We start from the raw sequence: 18,238 nt of genomic DNA on the forward strand, positions 1-18,238 counted from the left end.
ATCATTGTAAAAATTTATTTTCACATTTTACATGTATTTGAATAATTTAAACAATGTTTATAAATCCCAGGCCCTGAAGATGCTCTCCATAAAGATTGAAACGTTGGCACAATAAAGAGAATGTTTTTCTAAACCTACGTCACACCAGACCGCATCTCTTATGATGTACAAATAATCATTACCAATAATAATAACAATACCACTAATACCACACATTTTTAAGTAATATTAAAAAGGAAAACATTACTTGCCTACAAGCTGCGGGGAAAAATGGAAGAAAGTTATGTATTTTTTAAAAGTATGTTATGTTAAACTTTTTTTTTCTTTTTGCGCAAACTCTTAACATAATTCTAAAAAACTCCCTTAATATAAGTAAATGTAAAGTAAATTAAAATAATTATGAAAAATTGTATAAATACCCCAAAAATTAGATTCCTAAATTAAAAAAAAAAAAAAAAAAAAAAAAAAAAAAAAAAAAAAAAATCAGTGAGAACTTTAAAATTGTCGGTAGGTAAACATTTTTTTCTTTCAAGTATTACATTAAAAAATACAAATATAAATAAATACAAAATAAACTTAAATTACAGATGCGGAATGTCATATATCTTTTAAAAGAGACTATATAATGAAATATTTAAAATTTTCCTCATAATAAAATGTAAAATTCTAATACCCTTTGTTACGCTTATGCCTTACGATTCGTATGATGGGTGTAAATTCTTGAAACGTCCAAATAAATGATTAAATAAATAATGAACTTAAGATAATTAAATAAATTGACTGTACTAAGCTCCATCAATTTACATACATAACAAAAATTTGAAAAAAAAAAAATCACACCCTAATAACAATTCGGTTTAATAGTCCTAGTCGTACCTTATAGACAATGAATATTTTTTAAATAACATGTTTATTTATTTTATTACATCTTTCGAAAGTACTCTACCATAACGGAACTGCAATGTCTTTTTGCATATATTGCATTTTATTTAGATGTTTTATCGATTATTTTGACAAAGTGTATACAGCAAATTTGTTTCATTCTATAAAAATGGTAAATTATAGAAAAAGAAAGCGAGACTAGGCGGACCTGAACGATTAAACAGCAGTCAAATGCTCGACAACACGCTTATCTTCTAGTAGCACTTTCAATTGTGCTGATTAAATTAAAATTTGTTTAAAAATAAACATTTTCGTAATTTTTCGAAAAGTGGCAATAATTAACTTTTACCGACGTGGGATCAACAAGATACTGTTTTCTTCCTCCTTTTCCTGTTTGTCCCGTCATGGCTTATCTCTCTCTCTCTCTCTTTTAAACCTCTAATAAGAGGGAATATATTTAACCTCCATATGATGACATATTACAAGTGCTTTACAACCAATAATATATTTATATTTACTTTACATGCAATTGTTAGTATTACGCGTAGAAGGCTTTAATTAACATTATTATATCTTGAATATTTTAAATTAAATCAAAGTTCTTTTTCAATAAATAAAAAAGGGGGTAAAAGGGTCACTACTTACTGAGTCTGTCTTAACTCGCGGGTCTTAAGTTATTCAAACGTGTTATCTTCAGTGAGGAATTTTATTTTTCTAAATATTATATACAAACAGACTAGATACGGCAAGAGATGTCATTTCTAATAGATTTTGATGAAATTATGGGGAAAAAGGTATAATTTAGTCCGTGGCAGAACTTCCGACAAATTATAAAACTTAACAGACATGTAGGCTTCGTTGAAAAAAAATCATTGTGGGTAAGCCTGTATTTTAAATTAAACCCAATATCAAAATTTGCTTAAATCCTCACAAAACACAGAAAGGTTGAATTTAAATTGTTCTACACTGTTGGACATATTGCCGCCCGGCGAGCGATGCGGGTCTTTAGCATAACCGAAACGCCGTTTTATTCCTCTCGGTTCGGAGGCGAAAGCCAGCCGGCAGTTTATCGAGCACGTACACCGTTCTGCAAACAATCCCCCGGGGAAGATAATGGTTCGGGGCCCCGGCTCTGTTTATGTTTAATCGAGAATGAGTCGAGATTATTTTTATCGTTGGAGGCGGCCCGGCTCGGATCGGCTGGGCCAGGGTGTTATTCTTGCGACTCCGGGGGTTGAGGAAGTTACACCGACCGACCGACCCCTTCGCGATAAAAATCGACCCCCGAAACAAAACTAAATGGAAAGAAAACGAAGATCCCGGAAAAAATGTTCCAACCGTTTCAACGAACTTTCTTTCGAATCATTTAGAATGGAATATATTAGTTTAGAATAGATACGATATGAACGTACCGGCGGTTTATTGTACTCATTCAAGGATATCTACTACTTATTAATCATTTAGTTGTAATGCGATCATGACTATTCAATTAAACATTCTTACAGATTTGATCATGTTTTTTAAATTAATAAAAAGAAAACATGTATTATGCCATAAAAATGTAAAATATTACGAACCATGGCTGAATTATTTGTTTATAATTACAATTTCTTATTTCAAGACATTGTGAAAACGGGAGAGTAAGTAAAAACAGAACCAGATGAGATAGAATATATAAAAGAGAAAATGAGAAAGAAGAAAAGCAAAGAGAAAAAGGGAATGACATGTTGAGTGGCGGTAAAATTAAAGAAGAGGTCGACAATAAATGAATATAGTTTTGTCTAAAACTATTGCAAATTGAGATGTAGAAGATGAGATAAAGAAAGGGACAAACAGGCAGAGTGAATGAGAAAGAAACAAGAATGCACGAGAAAGAAGACAGCCAAGGGGAAAATGGTGACGGGAAAAGAAAGAGTCTGACAAAATAAATGGAAGAAAGAAAAGCAGGCAGGGCATGATATTGAAATGTGTGTGAGTAGGAAAGAAAAAGAAAGAAAGCGGGACAGCAAGAGAGAAAGAAAAAAGGAAAGGGGGAGAGAGAGAGACTGATAGTATGAATGAAAGGAAATTAAACAGGCAGGAAAAAAATAATGGAGAATAAATAGAACGGAGTGTGTAGTGGGAAAGAGCGCGTGAGTAAGAATGGAGGGAGGGAGAGAGAGAGAGAGAGAGAGAGAGAGAGAGAGAGAGAGAGAGAGAGAGAGAGAGAGAGAGAGAGAGATTGAGAGAGAGAGAGAGAGAGAGAGAGATTGACAGTATGAATGAAAGGAAAGTAAAGCTAAAATGAGAAAGGGTTCTGTGGAGAGAAAAGATAAAAATATGAGAGAGAAAGAGAGAGAGAGAGAGAGAGAGAGAGAGAGAGAGAGAGAGAGAAAGTTCATAAAATTCCTCAAAGTTGTACGTTAATTGTTTATGATCCGTAAATTCTTTGAAATTATACTTGTATTTAAAAATTTTCCTGGACAAATGTAAATAAGTATAAAAGGGTGTTTATTTTGAAGAGTAAACTTTTAAAATTAAATGTAAAATAAATAGTCTCCATTCGACAATAGACGCCAAATCTTTTTGTGCGCGGATGGAAAAAAGGAAAACGCCTCCCAGTGGATTCTGCCCCGGCGGAAATGGACAGAAATAAAGTGGAAGGAATTGACTCTCGGGGGTGGAAGAGTGATGGTAGGAGGGAGGTTTGTCGGTGGAAAGATAAGTGGTAGGAGGAGACTGAAATGACCTCTTACATTGGCCGGCTCTAAAACCTCTATCTTCGTAGGAAGAGCTATATCGACATTTATGTCTAGTTTCTTCTTCCTCTCCTCGCCCTTCCCTTTCTGGATATCGCCCACTTTTCCCTCCTGACAAATTGCCGGCCTTTTGTCGTTCCCGAGCGACGTCGCGAACGAGAGGAGGGTGTCTTTTATGAATATAACCCGTGTTTGTTAAAAGGAGTAGGGGTTTTTTTGGGGGGAGCATCCTGATCGGTTTGGGATGAGGTGATAAATAACTCGAGGGGGCCAGGCTTTCTGGCAGGATTTATACCTCTTTTCTTTCTCTTTTCTCGCGATAGTGGAAAATGCAATGAAATTAAACGAGGTAGCTACCTAGAAACTAACAAATAAGTGTTTTCTATTGTATTTGGACATCTTAATGTGAAAAAGCAAATACGGTTGTCTCTTTTTATATGCCAAACACACTCTCACAATCTTTTTAACTTCACGTCCTTGCTGTAACAAAACACTTTAGAAAACTGTGCCATCAAGACCTAAGAAATATTATATTAACTGGAATTTATTCGGACGTGTTTAACCTTTTTACAGTTCAACCGGGCACATCCTTCATGACAGCCGTATCGTAAAGCAATAGAAAGAAATGACTGGTCAGAACTGAACCGTGTAATTGATATTAAATAGCATCGCACTGACCTTTCCTATATTCTGTTTCAATTTGCTATACAAGAGACGGAACAATTTTAACCCAAATGGGAATCGATTGCATTCAGCAGACTGTCGATAATTCCATTCCGTTTCAACACGGTTTACAATTCATTGCTCCTGTTTTAGGACCTGGTCCTGCATCCGAGGTATCATAGTTAAGGATTTTTTTAAGAATGGTATCCCAGGGATTTAACAAGATGTGCAAAACAATTCCAAACCACTTAATTTTTGTCCACATCTACCTAAAACACTGACAAAGCCATGATCCCAATAAAGACCTAAAAGAAAACAACCGATATATATGATGGAAAAACCACCTCTAAAAAACTGACAAACAAGCCATGTTGCCGGAAAAGAACTAAAAGAAAGCTGACAAGGAAAAAGCGAAATTAAGATTGGTCTAGAGTAATAACTGACGGACCAAAAGGTGACCAATTCTGACGAAAATAATATTGGAATATTTATTGTATTGGATAATTTTTTGAGCATGTGTGAGTGTTACATATGGCATTAATGCATACATATGTATATGCACACATGTGACATGTACACACACACACGCATACAGACAGACACACACACACACATCCAAAGGCATTAAAAATAGAATTGATGTATTATAGAATGTAGTTTAGTCTTCACGTTAGGAATTTAAATTATACGATTATTTCATCCTTGTTAAATCTACCAGGATGTTTAGAACAAATATCATTGGATATATTGGAACATAATATAGAAATCAAAACTGTGTTACCAACATTGGTGATGGAATGTTGAACGTCTTTATTTAGTATTTTTATTTGAGCTTGTGCTACCGGTCTTTCTTTAGATCTTTATGGAGCTAGAATATTCCATAGGAGTAAGGCTGATCTTTGGTGAGATGTTTTTTAAAGGCTGATTTTTGGTGAGATTTTTTTAAAGGCTGATTTTTGGTGAGATTTTTTTTCAAAGGCTGATCTAGGGTGACATTTTTTTTAAAGGCTGATCTTTGGCGAGATGTTTTTTTAAAGGCTGATCTTTGGTGAGATGTTTTTTAAAGGCTAATCTGTGGTGAGATTTTTTTTTAAAGGCTGATCTATGGTGAGACGTTTTTTTTAAAGGCTGATTTTGGCGAGATGTTTGTAATGGCTGACCCTTGTTGTGTTGTTTTTTTAAAGGCTGATCTTTGGTGAGATTTTTTTTTAAAGGCTGATCTATGGTGAGAAGTTTTTTTTTAAAGGCAGATCTTTGGTGAGATGTTTTTTAAAGGCTGATCCTTGAGATTTTTTAAAGGCTGATTTTGGTGAGATATTTTTTTAAAATATCAACATTTGAACACCAACCTGGTTATAAAAGACGGGAAAAGGCAAAGTAAGAGGAAAAACGATTATGTTTATCTCGAGAAAATATCTTGCCTGTAGTATATGATACTATTATGAAATTTTTTCTACGTGTTATAAATTTATATAATAACACGATAGTGGCAATTCGTCTTGTTGAAAACACCAACACAGGCAATAAACACTAGGTAGTACGACACAATCTCAAGAGAGCTCGGTTTTCCCGTCTCGAAAAAATAGTAATGCCAATGGATTTATGCTGTCATATTTGCACGGGGGAAACGGGGCTCGCTGTAAACGGCAGGCAGTTAGGGGGTAAAGAGTTTATGCTTTTGAGAAATGGGGTAGCGTCGTAAAGAAGCAGTGTTACGGGGATGTACTCAGCGGAGGGAGGAGGCGAAAGGGCCGGGTAAATGGGGAGAAAGGGAAGGTGGAAGTCGCACACGTGCAATTATGGCGGAGTGTCCCATAGTAAAACAAGGGAGAGAAGAGGCTGAGGCCGTCTCCCAGGCGACCGGGCCGGCCGTGCAAACAACAAAGCAATCTGCACTTTCATTAGGGCCGGGGAAAGAGGTCGGATCTGAAAAACCGCCCCCACCGGCCGCCGCCGCCGCCCTCCTAATAAATGAATCCCATTTTCCTAACTCGGGGCGGGGTCGTCATGACGACGGTGACGTCACAACTGCGTCAATACCCGACCCCCGTCAGGATTGACACCCCTCTTCGCCCCCTTTCACGCCGCCCCCGGCCACCCCCTCGGGCCCATCTTCATCCTTCTCATCCCTAATTAATCCACTCACTCGCATATCAGTCTTCTTGTCAAAAGGACCCCAACGGCCGTGGCCCCCGGTGGGGCTCGTTAAGGCCCGCCCCTGGGTTCTTCGGGACCCTAAACCGTGGTCACCGTACCAAATTAAACTCTATGATGTTAGCAGCTGAGGAGGCTTTATATCAAAGTCCGTTCTGACTCACCCCTTCCAACATCATATGAAACGTTCTTTTCTCATAAAATACTAACATATCAAAAACCCTCCTTCGACAGTATTTTTTTTCCTTTCAAATATGTATCGCCTAAAGCATGAACTTAAGATATCAAAACCCAAGCTGAAAGTAATACTGACATCAAAAATATTGTCGAGTCTTGCTGAGGAGTAGTCTAAGGATATGGACATACCAAGGATGTATGTGATATGCCTGCGATACCACTTATACCAAACTGTAAATCTTCATGATTTATATCCATGCATAACCAATGACTACGCAAATGAGAAGAAGATGCCAGACGTGAAAGCCCAAGATTACTAAAGATTTGATTCCATGAAAACCGGGGTATGACTATAAGCAGAAGATACTTCATGATTTAGTTCCGTGTAAAAGAAGGATTCATCCATAAACAAGCTGAAGACAGCTCCTTGTGATACCTCATGATATTGTGTCTGCAAAACAAGAGTTGTCCTAGACAACCTAGAGACCGTGCTGTCGGCACTAATAATTTAGATCAATTTAAGACAAACATCGGTTCATAAAAAAGTCAAAGGTGCTTCACTCCGATACACCATGATTTAGTTACATGAAAACAAGGACGTCCATAACCAAGCAAAAGATATCTCACGGTTTTGTTCCATGTGGAACAAATATCTAGCCATAACAAGCAGAAACTACCTTACACAAATACCTCATGGTATGGTTCAATGTAAAACAAATAAATGTATGTCCATAGACAAGCTGGAGATACCGTGCGGTCATACCTAACGATTTAGTTCCATGTAAGACAAGTATCTGTTCATAAACAAGCCAAAGGTGTTCAATCTGATACCTTATGATTTAGTTCCTTGAAAACAAGGATGTCCACAAACAAGCCAAAGATTCCTCACGGTTTAGTTCCATGTGAATCAATTATCTAGCCATGAGAAGCAGAAGATACCTTACTTACATATACCTCATGGTTTAGCTCAATGTAAAAGAAATATCTGTCCACAGACAAGCTGGAAATACCGTGGGGTCATACCTAATGATTTAATTCCATGTAAGACAAATATATGTTCATTAGCAAGCCAAATGTGCTTCACTGTGATACTGTGATGCTTCTCATGATTTAGTTCCATGAAAACAAGGATGTCCATAAACAGGCCGAAAATAGATCCTTCTGACACCTCATGAGTTTATTCCATTAAAAAGAAACATGTCCATAAACGGGCCTTAGATACATCCTTGTGATACCTCATGATTTTTTTCCATGAAAACCAAGTTGTCCATATACAAGCGGAAGATACATTAATGAAAATACATGATAACCTCATGATTTAGTTACATGAAAAAAATGGATGTACTGTTATAAACAGGACGAAGATACATCCTTGTGATACTCACGATTTTGTACCATGAAAAAAGATGTCCATAAACATGCCAAAGATACATCCCTCCGATACCTACTGATTTAATTCTATGAAAAGAAGGAAGCATGTCTATAAACGGGCCGAACATACATCCTTGTGATACCTCATGATTTTTTTCATGAAAACAAACTTGTCCATATACAAGCCGAAGATACATCGATGAAAATACATGATAACCTCATGATTTAGTTACATGAAAAAAATGGATGTACGTCAAAAGGACGAAGATACCTTCTTGTGATACTCAGGATTTTGTTCCATGAAAAAAGGATGTCCATAAACATGTCAAAGATACATCCTTCCGATACCTAATGATTTAATTCTATGAAAAGAAGCATGCCTATAAACAAGCTGAAGATACATCCTTGTGATACCTCATGATGTAGTTTCATGAAAACAAGGATGTACACAAACAGGACGAAGATACATCCTTCTGATACCTAATGAGTCTGTTCCATGACAACAAGGATGTATATAAACAGGCGAAGACACATCCTTGTGAAACCTCATGATTTAGTTCCATGAAAACAAGGATTCCACAAACAAACCTAAGATACATCCTTCTGATACCAAATGATTTAGTTTGATGAAAACTAGCTCAATGTAAAACATTGTTAAAAAATAAGAATAACAACAAGAACAATGCTATTTATGTACTAAATTAAAATAACTAAAGAAAAGCCAAAACAACGCATTTTTCGTTTTTTTATTTTTATTTTTATTAAGTAGGCAAATTAGATCGAGTATGTAAGATTTTCCAAGCAGATATCGTCCGGTTTTATATTTTTAGCCGTTATATTTTCCTTTTTCTTAATTGCCGTTGTAAATAGTTTTATTGAAGTGTTTTCCTCTCTGGAATAATTTTTTCGCAATGCGGAATTTTGGATTAAATTCATTTCCAACTCGCTCTCTCAAGTAGTATTAACAGACCAGTTTTTGTCCGGTTGTTTTCTGTTTTTATTCCTCAACTCTTTTATCACAATCGCGTTAAAATTCTGTTTTGTAATTTTTTATAACGAGTTCAAGGTGTTAAAATTATTTTAAAAAATCCTAATTAGACTCGACGTTTTTTTTAAATTTATATTTTATTAGACTATTAAACTACATCTTTTCTCTGTTATCTTCACAAAAGGAAAAATGGTAGTTCCAAGAACCACTTTGGAATTCAGACATTAGAAACATTGGAAGCTGGTTCAGTTTACCCGTTGCAATTTGGCACTGTTTCTTATTGGTAATTGGGGTTGGCAAATAAAAGAAGGCAAAGATTGAAAAAGGGGTTTCAGCTCGAAACGTGACGAATGAAACAATTTCACCCTTAAATTTTTAACTATTTTTCTTTTATAAACATAATCAGTAAATATTCTTTTATCAAGGCAGAAAAAAAAACCCACCAAAATAAATGGAATATGGAGATAAAGGGGCTAAATACGATTTTGAAAAATTGTTGCAAGTACAAAATACAAACAATATATCTCAAATACTTTCAGAATTTTTTTATTTATTTTGCCAAATCACTTCTGCAGACCAATTGAGAGTATGGACATCAGCCCCCGGTGGAGAAAAAAAAAATTCACCGGAACGTAACACGCACGATAGACCCGAACGGAGGGTTGTGTCGGGACAATGCAAAGGGCGGGGCAAGGCTGTTGTACCTCCACCTGGCATCCGCCACCCCATTAAAACAGCCATTTGGGCAAATAGACAAATTCCGAGCACATGGCCCTTCTCTCGCCCTACGCCACGGTTTTAACGACTACCCACTTCACAAGACGAGGTGAACCAACCAAAAAGAACGTTGGCATAAGATAGTTTTTTTTTAAACATCTGTTATAAAAACATTCAAGTATTTTTTATCTCGTGAAAACTCGCTCCTACATTCCACCCTCATGTATATACTACGACCCTTCTCTTTCAATCTCTGCTTTAACAAATTCGTACCGTCATTCAACTACAATTTACCTTGATCCTCACATTCTGCCTCTCACTCCTTATTATCTCTTATTCATCCAACTCTTCTGTTTCTCCTGCTTCCAATTCTCCCTCCCATTCTCTATGCTTTCTCTCTCTCCGTACTCTCTCGTCTGTCTATTTCTCGAGTAACTTGCATCTATATTTCACCCATTTCACCCTCCTATATCTATGATACTACCCCATATGTCTCTAACTACCTTGACTAAAAATTCAGGTGGACCAATTCGCCCATTTACTAAGTTGTTCCGTCACTCAATAACCCCTTCTTCTCACGCCCACCTGCTCTCTCTCTCTCTCTCTCTTTCGCCTTCATATATTTTATACTCTCATCTTTCCTCACACTATGTTTCTTCTGTCTCCAATTCGTCTATTATTCTCTCTCTGACTGTCTGTCTGTGTCTCTCTCTAATACTAATAATTTATGCTCTGTGTAAACTTATAAGTTCAACTTACTCTCACTTTAGTGTGATGTTTTTTAAAATCTAAAATTTTCTAGCGTTGTATAAATTCATAAATTTTTTCCACAACCTACATGTATTTATAAAATTAAAACAATGTTTGTTTATAAATCCCAGGCCCTGAAGATGATCTCAATAAAGATCGAAACGTTGGCACGATAAAGAAAACGGTTTTTCTAAAACCTACCTCACACCAGACCGCATCTCACGATTTCCGAATAATTACTCTCACTTTATTCACTTACATCATTGTTGATTTTATAATAATTTGTTATTTCTGTTTTATGTCTGTGCGATTATAAACCAATATTATAATTGTGATTACACGTTAAGTTTAAGAAAGGCCCTAGAGGCCTAACTTTTGCGTATGTTTTTATAAATAAATCGTTAAACAATCACTCAATCTCTCCTTCGTATCTCTTATTCTCTTATGTTTCCTCACACTGTTTCTTCTGCCCCTAATTCTCTGATTCTAACTCCTCCGTATCTCTTATTCTCCAGTCCCTCTTCTTTCCTCACACTTTGTTTCTCCTGCCTCCAATTCGCCTATTCTTCTCTCTCTCTCTCTCTCTCTCTCTCTCTCTCTCTCTCTCTCTCTCTCTCTCTCTCGCTCCCTCTTCTGACCAGACTCTCTCTCGCTCTTTCTCTCTTATCGTCCGCTCTCATGCCTATAAATTCTACTTCTAATTTATTTTAGGTTAGTCGTTTCCAATCGAGTGATAGTGAGGTTAGGCAGACAGAAATAATCTGAAACTAATAATTGTTCAACGTTACAGGTGGTGCCAATATCCAAAGAAGCTTTTGAAACATCAATTCCAACACAAAATAAATTTGGCCGACTCATTATTAGCCATCCTTGCAAATACGTTATTGAATACGGACAACTGTCGGGCTTCAGATGAGAGGCTCAACGTGTACGTCAAGTCCATCACCCCCATGGTATCCCCCATCAACCTCCCTCTCTATTCCATCATACATTCCCTCACCTCTCATTTTTTTATATTTTTCAACTTCTATACGTCTCTTTCTATCTATTTCTCCCTCATAAATTTGTATTACCCCATCTTCCTTTTTCTTTTACTTCCCTCTATCTTTCCTTCAACCACCCCCTTCCATTTCTACCTGTTTCCGCCTAGTCTATCAGTTTTCCTACTACTTCCGGCCACGAATATCAAACTTACATCAACAACTCTAGTCCAAAGAGAGTAAAACTCGGGATTGCAGTAGGGCTGAATACCGATCACTGGTTTATTCGGTGCATTACACTACGAATCCCATTTATAAGCTATGCAACGAGCAAGAAGAAGGGCCAAACAATATTCGAATACGAAACCTTGGACAAAACCTATAAAAAATATTGCAACAACAATCGTCTTTTTCCATGTTGAAAGAAGAATCGAGTAAACTTAAAGAACTAATCATAAGTACAGCCCATGAGGATCCAGAGCATAGGAAACACAAAACCTACTTCCGATAGTTCTTTTTGCCTTGTCACTTCCAATAATAGTATCTATCCAAACATTCATTTTTTTACTTCTTTCTATTGCAAACTTGTCCCTCTCTCTAAAATACTAGTTAATTTGTACATCCCCTGTATCATCTCGCGTATCCAACCCACCCACCTCCACTCTACTCTAACTACGACTACCTCTCCTATCATCTATCACTTTCTCGACTGGAATACTTCACTGTATATCATATCCTATCTCTCCCTCACCTGTCTATTTCTCGTGTATATCGCTGCATTTCAAACTTTCATGTGTACACTACTACCCTATCTCTGTTTTGACATTTGTATAGTCCCTCAATAACTCGTTTGTTTCATTAACTTAATAACTTCACTCTTCTCTCTCCGTACTATCTTATCTATTTCTCGTGTAACTGGCTCCGACATCAGCCACTTAATAACTAATTTCTTTCATTATATAACTTCACTCTTCTTTCTTCTCACCTCCTCTCACTATCACCACTATCTTATCTATTTCTCGTGTAGCCGATATTACACCCTCCCATGTATTTGTACCGTCACTCAATAACCATCATCCTATCTTTCTTTTTCCAACGGACACATCACTCTGACTTATTTTTTCAATATGCCTTTTTTTTCTTGACATTACACATATGTGCTAATTAATGTTCTTCATTTCCTCCTCCCCCTCTTCGGGCACAATTCTACTCCCCTATCACCTGTAAGACCATTAACTTGAACAAATACTGTTTCCTTCATCCATTAAAATCTTAATTAGTACTTGTAAAGGTAAAATTGAATCGTTAACAATGTTAACGAACATCAGTGCAGGATTTATTTTCCTTTTTCAATTAAACGATATCCAGGTAGGACGTTAAAAACCTTTTGTAATCCATCATGTGTTCAATGAATAAATCATGGGCCGGTTATTATGCCCCGGCTTGTCAATACAGCCCCCTTCTGGATCCGCATTCCTTTCAAGGACGTGTCATTTGCATAACACTTTTTTTTGTGTCCCGGGGGAGTTATGATTTCGCCACGGAAACCCACGGGCATAGGGAAATAAAAGCAGCCGACGATTGGAACAACGTTACGATAGACGGTTGATTCGATACGCATTGAATACGACGCGGTTTATCCTCTTTCCTCGGATCTGCTGGCATCGGCTAAAAGTGAAAGATATGTTAAAAAAAAAAAAAAAAAAAAAAAAAAACAGGATGGAAGGTGTTTGCTTTCCGAGAGACGGGGTGTTTACCACGACCGGGTTCGGAGGGAGCGATCGCTCCGGAAAAGTGGATAGGACACGAATAAATCGTCCCGGCCGATCGTACATCAGCCGGTGTTTTCCCGTCAAGGAGTCAACATGAGAAAGTACGGCCTTTTTTTCGACTTACCCCTGGATCTGGAGCGTGCGCGTTCGGCGTCGGTGACTGCTCTGCCGTCCGCCCTCCCATGTTCTGCAACAACAACAAATTTGTTTACTACCTTGTTTTTCGACCAAGGCGGCGGAAAAATATTAGTAAAAGCTAGTAACGGTCAACTAAGATCTGACAAATATATAAAAAATAGAATAAAATTGTATTTTACATACCTAACCAATAAAGCAACAACACAAAACTGTAAAAATTATACGTTTGTAGTTCAAATGGCCAAAAAGTAAGACAGAAAGGGCATATAAATGGTAAAACAAACCTTGAACAGAGACAGGTTTAGATGAAATATGAATGTGATTACATAATTCATCATACCACATACAATATCCACGTCCAGCACAAACATATAATAGATAGGTGAGATAGAAGAGAAGGGGAACTGAAAGCAGGAGAAATGAGTGAATAGGAGATAAGAAGGTGTGTGTGGGCGCGCGCGCGAGAGAGAGAAAGAGAGTGAGTGAGATAGAAAGAGGGCGGGTGAGAAGGAGGGGAGAGGTGGATAGATAGTACATAGATTAGAGGGGGATAAAGAGAAGAAAGGGATAACTGGGGGCCGAGAAACAGAGAGTAAGGAGAGATGAGTTAATAAGAGATAAGAAGGTGTGTGTGTGTGTGTGTGTGTGTGTGTGTGTGAGAGAGAGAGAGAGAGAGAGAGAGAGAGAGACACAGACAGAGAGGTGGATAGGATAGGCCGGATAGATAGAGGGAGAGAAAAAGAAGAGAGGGATAATTGGGGGCAGCTGAAAAATGTGGAAACGGCGATTCTTCTTTCTTTTCTGATCTGCACGATGTTAAAGAAGTTTCAAAGGTCATGCAGTTGTCAGAAGTTAAGAAGTGGTAAGAAGCGAAAGCGGGAGAAACATCATCGGCACTCTCCCGAACCAGAGAATTCAAGGCCACATAAGCATAAGCACAAACACACCAAACAACAGGACGAACAACGTCAAAGCTTGAAAAATTGATTCAAGTCTGTCCAACATCCGGCCCGGAGGACCAAAATTATGTATGCACATAATAAACGAGAAACAGAGAGTGAGGAGAGATGAGTGAATAAGAGATAAGAATGTGTGTGTGTGTGCGAGAGAGAGAGAGGAGAGAGAGAGAGAGAAGGAGAGAGGGAGAGAGAGAGGAGAAGGAGAGAGAGAGAGAGGAGAAGGAGAGAGAGAGAGAGGAGAAGGAGAGAGAGAGAGGAGAAGGAGAGAGAGAGAGGAGAAGGAGAGAGAGAGGAGAAGGAGAGAGAGAGATTGAGGAGAAGGAAGGAGGGGGGAGAGATGGAGAGAAGGAGAGAGTGAGGGAGGGAGAGCGAGACGTAGATATATAGATAGCGGGAGAGAAAGAGAAGACAGGGATAATTGGAGGCAGGAGAAACAGAGTGAGGAGGGGTGAGTGAATAAGAGATAAGAAGGTGTTAGAGAGAGTCTAATGCAATATAAACTAGTTATACCTCATAAGCAAACATGATTTTTTCATTAAATAATCTACTGAACGTTTGTGCTCATATTAGTCATATTCTTTTCAGCTGATGTGTGCTCGACACGACCGAACATAAAGGACAAGAAACAATTTAATTTCGCAGTGCGTAAATTAGATAACAAAAAAAGGTTCATACATTAATAAAACGGAAATAGCGCGCCTGTAATAAAATTACAAAAACTAATCAACAAGGGGGAAGTAATTATCTTCAAAAACGTTTTCGACGGCATTAATTAGCAGGGGAGGCGGACTAGGTAAAAAAGGGGCCGGGGGAGGTTAAAAAAAAGGACTGCCGCCCCCTTTCCAAACGGTGAAAATATGAACCGACCGAGAGGGTTTTGATACACATACAAGAATAATTGGGGTAAATTAATTCAGGAGGGCTTACGCTTCGTTAAATTGCTGCTGGGCCTCTCTTCTTATCCGGAACTAACAAATCGCATTAAAACTCCGGGCCGGCCTCGTAGGCCATTTACGTTAACAACGCAAAATCTCAATTTAACATGAGGAGAGTACGACGCGGAGAGGGATGAAAATCAAAAAGCGGCTGTAACGCGTCCATGGTTTGCACTGCGTTATAAAAAAAACAAAAACACTTTTTATATGAAAATGTACAATTCATACAATGAGACTCCACAAAAGATTTTTTTCTCAACAGGAAATTCTTAAATTTTTGTCACAATTTGTTACAGCTTCCCCAATTATACTAAAACTTTCAAGCATAAATTCTTGGACATTAATAAGAACTCAATACAATCCACCAAGCCTAGCCTTTCTAGTATGAATCTTTCAGTAGATTTATAGACATGATAAGGGTAAATATCTAACTAGCAGAAAAAAAATACACGGTAGAGTGAGTCAGTAGGTAGGCATTCTTTACTGCACCTTATTATTTTACACGGTCATTAATTCTTATATATTCATTTTATTGAAAGAGAAAAAATAAGTATTTGGATAGATACTATTGTAGATATTTTGGATGTGCAAGACAAAGTGTGGGAAGACAAAAACAAAAAAACATAACTATCGGAAGTGGGTTTCGGTGTTCCCCATGCTATGGAACCTTGTGGGTTGTGCTTATCCTAGTAATTTAAGTTCCGTTGAGTCGATTCTTCTTTTAAAAAGAACAATGACTTGCAACAATCCGTTTCTTGTACTATCCAAGGTTTCCCATTCGCATATGGCTGGCACCTTTCTTTCAGTCATTGCATAGCATATGAATGAGGAACATTTGGGGGGGGGGGTTTATATCTAATATACCCAATGTGGTGTAGGTTTTCAAAACCGGTGTCGGTATTCAGCCCTACCACTTTATGAGTTTTACTCTATTTGGGCGAGAGTTGGTGATTGGTAAGTTTGATATTTCTGACCGGATGTAGAAGAAAAAAGGAGAGACGGGGCGGAGAAAAGTAGAAAAGATTGGGATTTGTAAGTCAGAGAGATGAGATAGATGAGAAAGTAAGAAGTAAGACCAATAAGACAAAGGAGGGAGAGAGTGAGAGGGAAAGAGAGAAAGAGAGAGGGGGGACTACAGAATTGTGATTCGATGTGAATGAATAGAAGAAAGGGGATCTAGGTAGGTAGATGTTAAAAAAATGACAAAAATTGAGTGGTGAGCGAGTGGAAGAAAGAATGGTAGATATCATCGGTGGTGATGAACTTGGAGTTTAGTGGTTTCAGATAACTAAGGTGACCAAACTAAAAGATATATTCGAGTTTATGAGAATGAGAAAGCGAATGTGTGTGTGTGTGTGTGTGTGTGTGTGTGTGTGTGTGTGTGTGTGTGTGTGTGTGTGTGTGTGTGNGAGTGGGAGAGAGAGAGAGAGAGAGAGAGAGTCTGTAAGAGGAAGGCAAGAGCCAAGTGAGATTTTTAAATCTACCATCGAAAATTGGTCTTGCTATGCTTTCTTTTCATTTAACATTCGATAACTTTCGATCACAACAACTCAGAAACGTTACAAATCAAGTACAGAAAGTCTATAAGACATTTTAGCAGGGCGCAAAGGAAATTCCACGGGCGGCGTTGAACCCGCAATTATCTCCGGATTTCTGAGAAAGGTCCCGGCCATTAACATAAATTCTCCACAAACGAACCGAAGGGGGGCTGGCTCTGGCTCTCTTCACACATCGACAACGGGCGGCCCAAGGGAGGCTCCCAGGTTGTTGAATCCTCCGTGCCGTCATGAAAAAGCGCACTTAACGCCAATTAAACATACCCGTTCCGCAGATCGACTCCGCCGAAAACGAGCCCCGTTTTATTACTGTATTGAAGTGGTTGAACTTGGAAGAAAATGAAAAGTACGCGTACTGTTGACTTGTTAAACGACACAACAGCTTGACACCGGATAAAATCTATAAACGAAAATATGAATATACAAAAAAAAGACACAATTGAAGTGAACAATAAAATAGTACGAGATAGGTTTATCAACAAACAAATAAAATCTACAAATTAGCAAAAAAAATCTGTGGACGAGAGTGAACAAAAACTAGATCGGTGGCAGTTTCTAAATATATGTGGTAGGTGATTTGGTATGCTACCTGGTAGGGAAAAGTTTTCTTTTTTAAAAAGTTAGAAAAATTAACCTCAGTTTATTATTAAATACCCATTTACTTTATACTGGACAATAATGTGCTCAATAGTAGATGTGTATGACATTTCTCAAGATTTCTGTTTTTAACCAGGTAAACCATAACAACCTCTTGTGGTTTTGGTTTAATTGATAACTACTAACAACACATATTTATTGCATATCCATTATTTTATTTTGGATAAACATGGGCCAACTGCTGAATTGTCTAAGTCAATATTTGCCAAGAGTACTGTGCAATCTTTTTTTTTGGTTATATCACAAGTCGTAACAGTCCACTCCTAATCACATCTATTTACTAATTAAATAGCCAATTTTACTTTTACCTAAAAATTGTTTTGGCGAATTGTGCTATAGCTATTTTTTAATTTTTTATTAATCAATAAAGGCCCTATAAAAATCTTAGTTTTTGATATATATTTTTATCCCTAGCCAAATCAATTTACATTGGCTATCCATTTATATCGTAATTTTTAAAATATTCGAAATTCACGGTCCATTTTGCATAATTCCGTTCCACGTTAAAACTGTTGGGTATGGGGTTGGCAGGGCGAAAAAAGAGGAAGAGGGCCGATAGAGTTCACCTCTTTTGACAAGGTTTTAATAAAATTAATTAGCCCTTGTCATACAATTTTATTTCCCATAGGACACGGGATTGATTGAGCCGAATTAACCGGTGTAATGGGTTTTAGCCCTCTGTGGATCGGTGTTCGGCATTTTTTCAACCCCTTTTCCATAAATGAATCCGATCAATATTTAAAAAAAAATACACTCGAGTCTTTTCAATCATCATTAACAAACCCAACCGTTCTACTGATG

At 37.5% G+C, this 18,238-nt stretch overlaps 1 protein-coding gene across 4 annotated transcripts in view; it reads right to left on the reverse strand.

The window, feature by feature from the left end:
- LOC106672101 (trithorax group protein osa) overlaps positions 1–18,238 on the reverse strand; it is a 198,004-nt gene that overhangs the window by 114,244 nt on the left and 65,522 nt on the right. For all 4 annotated transcript variants that reach the window (XM_014403246.2, XM_014403244.2, XM_014403247.2 and 1 more), the window contains exon 4: positions 13,317–13,379. In XM_014403246.2, coding sequence (XP_014258732.1) covers positions 13,317–13,379 — 63 coding nt within the window. The remainder of the gene's footprint in view (positions 1–13,316; positions 13,380–18,238) is intronic.

This window comes from Cimex lectularius, unplaced genomic scaffold (assembly GCF_000648675.2).
Source record: "Cimex lectularius strain Harlan isolate CLEC.00 unplaced genomic scaffold, Clec_2.1 scaffold93, whole genome shotgun sequence".
Taxonomy (NCBI): domain Eukaryota; kingdom Metazoa; phylum Arthropoda; class Insecta; order Hemiptera; family Cimicidae; genus Cimex; species Cimex lectularius.